The 10000-nt window shown below is 45.2% G+C and overlaps 1 protein-coding gene across 1 annotated transcript in view; it reads right to left on the bottom strand.

Annotated features, from left to right (window-relative positions):
• fer1l6 (fer-1 like family member 6) overlaps positions 1-10000 on the bottom strand; it is a gene marked incomplete at its 3' end in the record, with an annotated part of 101769 nt that overhangs the window by 32791 nt on the left and 58978 nt on the right. The window contains exons 17-18 of the mRNA XM_079516007.1: positions 1985-2092; positions 1531-1593 (exon numbers count right to left, since the gene is read on the bottom strand). Of these exons, the coding sequence (XP_079372133.1) occupies positions 1531-1593; positions 1985-2092 (171 nt within the window). The remainder of the gene's footprint in view (positions 1-1530; positions 1594-1984; positions 2093-10000) is intronic.

Genomic DNA, 10000 nt, shown 5'->3' with positions numbered 1-10000 from the left:
TGAACTTCCCATTACAGTCAGAACTACAGACTCACTCCCAATCTAAACTATGGAATGAACTTCCCATTGCAGTCAGAACTACAGACTCACTCCCAATCTAAACTATGGAATGAACTTCCCATTGCAGTCAGAACTACAGACTCACTCCCAATCTAAACTATGGAATGAACTTCCCATTACAGTCAGAACTACAGACTCACTCCCAATCTAAACTATGGAATGAACTTCCCATTGCAGTCAGAACTACAGACTCACTCCCAATCTAAACTATGGAATGAACTTCCCATTGCAGTCAGAACTACAGACTCACTCCCAATCTAAACTATGGAATGAACTTCCTATTGCAGTCAGAACTACAGACTCACTCCCAATCTAAACTATGGAATGAACTTCCCATTACAGTCAGAACTACAGACTCACTCCCAATCTAAACTATGGAATGAACTTCCCATTGCAGTCAGCACTACAGACTCACTCCCAATCTAAACTATGGAATTAACTTCCCATTGCAGTCAGAACTACAGACTCACTCCCAATCTAAACTATGGAATGAACTTCCCATTGCAGTCAGAACTACAGACTCACTCCCAATCTAAACTATGGAATGAACTTCCCATTGCAGTCAGAACTACAGACTCACTCCCAATCTAAACTATGGAATGAACTTCCCATTGCAGTCAGAACTACAGACTCACTCCCAATCTAAACTATGGAATGAACTTCCCATTACAGTCAGAACTACAGACTCACTCCCAATCTAAACTATGGAATGAACTTCCCATTGCAGTCAGAACTACAGACTCACTCCCAATCTAAACTATGGAATGAACTTCCCATTACAGTCAGAACTACAGACTCACTCCCAATCTTCCACCGTAGTCTGAAAACCCACCTTTTCAGACTCCATCATGGCCGTAGCACTTGCCCTAGCCCCTTAGATAGCACTTTATGTAGACTTAGATAGCATTTTATACAGACTTATAGCATGTTACGTAGACAGCACTAGAATTGCATTGTATGTAGTCGTACCCCTATAGATACTCCACTGTTACGTTCTTAGCTTACGCAGGTTTCATGATAACTACTTCTTATATATGTGATGTATTGTATTGTGCTTTTTGTTCTTGCTTAATGTAAGTCTCAGATGTAAGATGTAAGAACCAGACAGTGGCCTTGTGGTTAGAGTGTCCGCCCTGAAACTGGGAGGTCGTGGTTCGATCCCCGGCCGGGTCATACCAAAGACTCTAAAAATGGGACCCAATGCCTCCCTGCTTGGCACTCAGCATCAAAGGGTTGGATTGTGGGTCAAATCTACTAATCAAATGATTCCCGAGCGCGGCGCACGCTGCAGCTCACCGCTCCTTGGCTGCGGCTCACCGCTCCAAGAGATGGGTCAAATGCGGAGAACAAATTTCACTGCGGTAACGTGTGTGACAAATCGTATGACTTTGACTTTGTCTCTCTGGATTAGGAGCGTCTGATAAATGACTACATTGTAAATTGTGTGTGTGTGCGTGCGTGCGCGTGTACCTGTGGTCGGTCGACACTCAACAGTTGGACTTTCTTCAATTCCCTGAGACCCCAAAACAACACCTGGTAGAAAGACGCGCACACGCATGTGCGCGCATACACACACACAAATGTTCAATGTCAATGAATATGGAATAATTTGATCTAACATAGATCTCTCTCTCTCGCACGCACGCACGCACGCACGCACGCACGCACGCACGCACGCACGCACGCACGCACGCACGCACGCACGCACGCACGCACGCACGCACGCACGCACGCACGCACGCACGCACGCACGCACGCACGCACGCACGCACGCACGCACGCACGCACACACACACACACACACACACACACACACACACACACACACACACACACACACACACACACACACACACACACACACACACACACACACACACACACACACACACACACACACACACACACACACACACACACACACCTCCAGTCTGTAGGTGCTCAGCATCGGTCTGATGTTGGCAGGAACAGGAAGTACTGCTGCTTCCTGTTGCTCTAGAGGAGGAAGTCCCGCCTCTCCTGACTCTGGAATCTAAAATAAAAAAAATAAAAAATAAAGATAACATGAAATATGACAGACAGACAGACAGACAGACAGACAGACAGACAGACAGTAAGACAGTAAGACGAAACGGAAGTGGGGAGGAGGCTCCAGACTGTATGACGGAAGCATTTATATTTGACTCATGATCAGAGCTTCCGTTGCTCCAGACTGTACGACGGAAGCATTTATATTTGACTCGTGATCAGAGCTTCCGTTGCTCCAGACTGTATGACGGAAGCATTTATATTTGACTCATGATCAGAGCTTCCGTTGCTCCAGACTGTACGACGGAAGCATTTATTTTTGACTCATGATCAGAGCTTCCGTTGCTCCAGACTGTGTGACGGAAGCATTTATATTTGACTCATGATCAGAGCTTCCGTTGCTCCAGACTGTACGACGGAAGCATTTATTTTTGACTCATGATCAGAGCTTCCGTTGCTCCAGACTGTGTGACGGAAGCATTTATATTTGACTCATGATCAGAGCTTCCGTTGCTCCAGACTGTACGACGGAAGCATTTGTAAATTGCGAGAGGCAACAGTCTGGCAACGCGAGACTAGCTAGAGACAGACAGATAGACAGTAGTGGTATTAGTATTAGTAGTATTAATAGTAGTAGTAGTATATTAGTAATAGTAGTAGTAGTAGTAGTAGTAGTATATTAGTAATAGTATATTAGTAATAGTAGTAGTAGTAGTAGTATATTGGTAATAGTATATTAGTAATAGTATTAGTAGTATTAGTAGTATTAGTAGTATTAATAGTAGTAGTAGTATATTAGTAATAGTATTAGTATTAGTAGTATAGTAGTAATAGTATTAGTAGTAGTAGTAGTATATTAGTAATAGTAGTAGTATAGTAGTAGTAGTATATTAGTAATAGTATTAGTAGTAGTAGTATAGTAGTAATAGTATTAGTAGTAGTAGTAGTATATTAGTAATAGTAGTAGTAGTATAGTAGTAGTAGTATATTAGTAATAGTATTAGTATTAGTAGTATAGTAGTAATAGTATTAGTAGTAGTAGTATATTAGTAATAGTAGTAGTAGTAGTATAGTAGTAGTAGTATATTAGTAATAGTATTAGTAGTAGTAGTATAGTAGTAATAGTATTAGTAGTAGTAGTAGTATATTAGTAATAGTATTAGTATTAGTAGTATAGTAGTAATAGTATTAGTAGTAGTAGTAGTATATTAGTAATAGTAGTAGTAGTAGTATAGTAGTAGTAGTATATTAGCAATAGTATTAGTAGTAGTAGTATAGTACTAATAGTATTAGTAGTAGTAGTATATTAGTAGTAGTAGTAGTAGTAGTAGTAGTATATTAGTAATAGTATTAGTAGTAGTAGTATAGTAGTAGTAGTATATTAGTAATAGTATTAGTAGTAGTAGTATAGTACTAATAGTATTAGTAGTAGTAGTATATTAGTAGTAGTAGTAGTAGTAGTAGTATTAATAGTAGTAGTAGTATATTAGTAATAGTATTAGTAATAGTAGTATAGTACTAATAGTATTAGTAGTAGTAGTATATTAGTAGTAGTAGTAGTAGTAGTATTAATAGTAGTAGTAGTATATTAGTAATAGTATTAGTAATAGTAGTATAGTACTAATAGTATTAGTAGTAGTAGTAGTAGTATTAATAGTAGTAGTAGTCTATTAGTAATATTATTAGTAGTAGTAGTATAGTAGTAATAGTATTAGTAGTAATATTAGTAGTAGTAGTAGTATTGTAGTGCTGCCACATATGTTAAAAGAAGGATTTATTTTATTTATGGCATTTAAAAGTGTATGTCACAGATATGGTATAATGGTCCTTAATTAACGCCATCCTTTAAGGGTAATGTCCTAATAGGTTTTATTTTGTTATTGTTTAAGGGGTGTTTTGAAAGCCTATGTTATGATTTGAGGGGATTGTTTTGATTGACGGGTCCGAGACCATGACGCACGTAAAGTAGGCGTTGGTGGCCGGCCCGCGGGAGGAACGAACGAGAGAGGCAAACCGTCCAGGAAGTCCACAGGAGACCTAGACCAGTTTGATCATTATTTATTTAATAATTAACTCTACTCGGAACGCTATAGGTGGAAAATAGCTAAGGCCACACTGCAGCGCTGTACTTCACAAGAGAAAAGACTTGGTGAGACCGTTTATATTTTATTTTATACCCCGCGAGGATCCATTGTTGTTTTTTCCCTTGGGAGTCATTACTTTTTGGATTACGTCGTTGCTGGGGATCCCTTTACTTTTTGGATAACTTTTGGAGTAACGTTTTTGGATTGACATTGATTGATTGACACTTTTCGTTTGTTCTGGGACGCGGTTTGGAGCCGTTTGGATTCACGGAGCGATAAGGAACAATAGGAGCGTGCGGGCGCGTGCGCGAGACGCGGACTTTAATTACTCTTTTCTTACAGACCTATCTAATAAACTATTTAGCGGACGTACGTGCGTGCGTGCGTGCGTGCGTGCGGGCGCGAATCGAGGACATTCGGTTCAAAGGGTTTCAACTTGTTTTCATTCTTCTGAGTTGGTTGTTGTTTATACCTGGCTGTATTATTATTTCTCCTTTGAGTAGATAAATACTATCATAACTTCATCACAACTTCGCTGTGTTCTTACTGAGTGTGTTTGCTGTCTAATGTCTATTGCCATTCCTGTCATTCAGCATAAATCAATTGTGTCGAAGGAGATCAGTCACTATCCCGTGCTTTAAAATAGAGTAGCAGTTAATTTAATTATTTAATCGTTACATAATGGTGGCCCATACGGGGAACTGATTTAAATTGATTGATTGATTGATTGATTGATTGATTAATTGATTGTGATAAGCTGGTTTGGTTTAGCTTTGCAATATGGCAACACCAGAAGGATTAGAAACAAGTGATGTCGTGTCTACTCCTGTCCATGATTCTCCCTATACTCCAATGGTTAATAGCCTACCTGTAGTTCAGGGGGACCCAGATTTCACTTCGGGATCTTTCACCACAAGGAGAAGTCCCCCTCATGAAACCTCGTTAAGTGATTTGTATGGTGGGGATGAGAATCAAAGAGGGCAGGTTGATGCCCAGGTTGAACATGAAACCGATAATGAAAATAATGACAATGAAAATAATGACAATGAAAATGATGACGATGATGAAGATGATGATGATGATGATGATGATGATGGGAGGGATGAGAATGATGTGACTCATTACAATGAGCTTAAAGGGGAGGTGAATTCTCTAAAGGCTGATCATGATGAACTTAAAGGTGAGGTGACTTCTCTGAAGAGTGTTAATGGGGAACTTAAAGGTGAGGTGAAGTCTCTGGGAAAAAAATTGGCTAAGCTCGAAATTTATTTTAGAGCTTCCATAGCCAGTTCAGTGAACAGGGAGGCCCACCTAAGGCAGTCCATTGAATCTACTCTCACCAGACTAGGAGAAGATATGAGGGCAGACATGCAGAAACTGGAAAGGGATACAGTAAACTGTTTGTTACGCAGGGACGACAAGTGGAAGAAAGACCTTGCTAGGGCAAGACCTACTAGTACACCTGTAGCAAGCAGACCCCTAGAACTTTCCACAGATGTCAGCCCCATAGCGCCCCCTATACCATATAGTCAGCCTGGTGCGCATTCACTCTCCTCTCCGTCTTACTCCAAACCCCCGGTGCGGCTGGAGTTTCCTACGTTTGGTGCCACGACTGAAACTTCTGATGTCCTTGCCTTCATTGAGCAGTGTGAGACCTTCCTTGCCTTAAGGCCCCTCTCCAACCGGGAACTTTTGGGAGCCCTGTCCTCCGTCTTCAAGGGGCCGGCACTCAGCTGGTGGCAGGCTGCTAAAAGCCAAGTCCACGATTGGGTCTCATTTAAAAATGCCTTCATGTCCGCTTTCCTCTCCTCTGACTATATGACAGAAGTGGAGGAGAGACTGAGGTCCATGGTGCAGAAACCAGAGCAATGTCTCAGGGACTTTGCATACGATTATCGTGCACTGTGCCTCAAGTGGAAGCGAGACATGCCAGAGGAAGATATAGTGAGACGCATCTTGAGTAACATCAACCCTAAAGTGGCTGGCTGCCTGCGGGGCACTGTGACGACAGTGACCGAGCTAGTAAAGGTGGGGTCCATGGTGGAGAAGGACTTCTCAGGAACCCAGGACTACTGGCAGAGGGTGAAGGCGAGTACTGACAAACAGGGCAAGGAGAAGAAGAAACAGTCGGCGAAGACCATCGCAGAGCTTTCTCTAGTGCAACACAAGAGCTACAAAAATAAAGAACATAAGCTCCTGTTGGTCCCAGTTACCATCAAGGGAATCCCAGTAGAGGCAGTGGTGGACACTGGGAGTTCTTTCACCCTGATTAAGGAAAGTCTGTGGAAGCGAGTCATGCTACCAGACGAAACCTTACCGGTTGTCAGACAGGGTTTTGTCCTAGCTGATGGCTCAGCTCATCAGGCCCTGGGCAAGAAAGACCTCGGGTTCAACTGGCATGGGGTGAAAAGAACCATTGACACCCATGTGATGCAAGATCGCCATCTTGTGTTCCCACTGATCCTTGGGCTAGATTTCCTTGCCGAGACCGGTGCCATTCTTGATCTGGCTAAGAATAGGTATGGGTTGAAGACTGGACAAGGTTACACCTATTATCCTTTCTTAAGCCAGAAGGCCGACTCCAGCTTGTGGGACAAGTCTCCCACCATCATCTACCAACCAGGCATCCTCCTCTATTATGCCTTGCCTCCAGGGGAGAGGAGAAGTTGCTGGGCCTCTACGGTCAACCCAGAGTTACGGGTTCCTTATGACACGGACTGTCCGGAGGAGCTCCAACAGCTCATGGGTGACTGGCCTGCAGTCACCTCCAGTAAACTGGGGAAGACATCTGTGGAGAAGCACACCATCTTCGTGCAGGATGAAGTGCCTGTACGATGCAAGGCGTATCGTGTGTCTCCACAGAAGAAGAAAGTCATAGAGGAACATGTGGAGAAGATGCTGGTGGATGGGATCATTGAGCCGTCACAGTCAGCTTGGTCATCACCTGTAGTTCTGGTGAACAAACCAGACGGGTCCTACAGATTCTGTGTGGACTACCGAAGGGTGAATTCCAAAACGCTGCCAGACGCTTATCCGATGCCCATCATTCACGACATCCTTGAATCCTTGGAAGGGGCCTCATGGTTCAGTTCCTTGGACTTGCAGTCTGGATACTGGCAGGTGGCGATGGCAAAGGAGAGCAAGGCGAAGACATTCGGTCTGCGGAATGCGGCAGCCTCCTTTCAGCGGCTGATGGAGACGGTCTTGTCGGAGTTGAGGGGAAAGCTATGCTTTGTCTACATCGATGACATCATTGTGTACTCTCACTCCAAAGAACAACATCTTAGAGACTTGGAATCCGTCTTCCAGAAGTTGCATGCCGCCAATCTCAGCCTCAACATGAAGAAGTGCCACTTTTTCAAACGAGAGCTGAAGTTCTTGGGGCATATTGTCTCCAACAGAGGCGTAGAGGTTGATCCATCTAAGACCCAGGCTGTGTCTGACTATCCTGTCCCTCGGGATCTGAAGGCTGTACAGCGTTTCTTGGGGCTTGCGGGATGGTACCACAAATTCATTCCCCGTTTTGCCGATATGGCAGCCCCTCTTAACAACTTGAAGAGGAAGGGAGTAGAATGGAACTGGACCAGCCAGTGCCAAGACAGCATGGAAGCCCTGAAGCAGGCGTTGAAGAGCTCACCAGTGTTGGCGCAACCCAATACCTCACTACCATTCCAGGTACACACGGATGCCAGCGAAGTGGGTCTCGGAGCCATCCTCTCCCAAACCACCGACGACGGTGAGCATGTAATTGCTTACGCGTCGAGGGGACTCCGAGGCCCAGAGCGGAATTATTCCACTTCTGAGAAGGAGTGCCTGGCCGTGGTCTGGGCTGTGGAAAAGTGGAGGCACTATCTGGAGGGACCCGAGTTCACAGTCTTCACGGACCATGCTGCACTGTCCTGGGCTTTCAACTGCCCGAAGACCACCTCTCGACTGACTCGTTGGATACTCCGACTGCAACAATTCACCTTCAAGGTTCATTATCGGAAGGGCTGTCTTAACGTCGCCCCGGATGCACTGTCCCGTGCTTATGAGCCACTCTCCATTCACTCCTCACCCTGTCTTGTCATGTCCTCGAAAAGCCCCTCGGACTTGCCGACCACATTGGCAGAATTGGCGACGGCCCAAGGAACAGACCAGGTTGTGATGGACCTGAAGAGAGACAGCGGTCGGACAACATCTCCACCCGATCGCATCGGCTTCTGTAACCACCAAAGGCTATTGTACCGAAGAGTACCGCTGAAGAACCAGGGAGAAAAGTGGCAGTTGGTCGTTCCGCAGACTCTGGTGGCAGAATTCCTGCGGTATTTCCACGACAATCCGTTGAGTGGTCATCTGGGTCGCCTGAAGACCCTCTTAAGAGTGCTGGAGGTTGCCTGGTGGCCAACGGTCCGGAAGGACGTATGGGATCACACCAAGACTTGTGTGACCTGCCAGGAATACAAGGCAAGCAACACCAAGCCGGCAGGGCTACTACAGAGCACTCAAGTCACCGCTCCCGGAGTGATGTTAGGCGTCGACCTGATGGGTCCATTCCCCAGGAGCAAAGCCGGCAATGTTTACCTCTTGGTGGTGGTGGACTATTACTCCAAATGGGTAGAGATGTTCCCCTTGAGAGACAGCAAAACACCTCGTCTCATCAAGATCCTCAGGGAGGAAATCTTCACCCGCTGGGGCGTGCCCTCGTACCTCGTTTCGGACAGAGGACCTCAATTCACTGCCAACTTGTTGATGGACCTCTGCAAGGCTTGGGGTGTTGTCCAGAAACTCACCACCAGTTACCACCCACAAACCAACCTTACAGAACGCATCAACCGGACATTGAAAACCATGATTGCATCATTCGTCGGCCAGCACCATAACACCTGGGACCAGTGGCTACCAGAGTTCCGCTTCGCCCTCAACACAGCCCAACAGGAAACCACCGGGAAAGTCCCTGCTGAGCTGGCTTTGGGTCGGAAGCTCCAAGGCCCACTGGAGAGGCTGATCAATAAACCACCGTCTCCTGCAGACCAAGCCGCATACAACCTGGTGGAGAGACAACAGAAGATGGCGGAGGAGGTCAGGAGGAGAGTGGGTGTGCACCAGGCTAGACAAGCTAGGTATTATAATTCCCACAGGAAAGAAGCGCACTTTCTAGCGGGTGACCTAGTCTGGGTCAGGACTCATCCTCTCTCGAAGGCCAGCGACAAGTTCTCCGCCAAGCTAGCACCCAAGTGGGAGGGGCCAGCTAAAGTACTGAGAAAATTAGGGCCGGTGAATTACCGAATCGGATGGGATAACCCACCTGATAAACAGGACACTATCAATGTGGTGAATATAAAAAGGTTCTATGGTACCTCACCCTAGTAGCCGATGGCTGGAGGGGGGGTCTATGTAGTGCTGCCACATATGTTAAAAGAAGGATTTATTTTATTTATGGCATTTAAAAGTGTATGTCACAGATATGGTATAATGGTCCTTAATTAACGCCATCCTTTAAGGGTAATGTCCTAATAGGTTTTATTTTGTTATTGTTTAAGGGGTGTTTTGAAAGCCTATGTTATGATTTGAGGGGATTGTTTTGATTGACGGGTCCGAGACCATGACGCACGTAAAGTAGGCGTTGGTGGCCGGCCCGCGGGAGGAACGAACGAGAGAGGCAAACCGTCCAGGAAGTCCACAGGAGACCTAGACCAGTTTGATCATTATTTATTTAATAATTAACTCTACTCGGAACGCTATAGGTGGAAAATAGCTAAGGCCACACTGCAGCGCTGTACTTCACAAGAGAAAAGACTTGGTGAGACCGTTTATATTTTATTTTATACCCCGCGAGGATCCATTGT

This window comes from Electrona antarctica, assembly GCF_951216825.1.
Source record: "Electrona antarctica genome assembly, chromosome: 12".
In the NCBI taxonomy this organism is placed as follows: Eukaryota; Metazoa; Chordata; class Actinopteri; order Myctophiformes; family Myctophidae; genus Electrona; species Electrona antarctica.
This window is presented reverse-complemented; position numbering and strand designations above follow the sequence as displayed.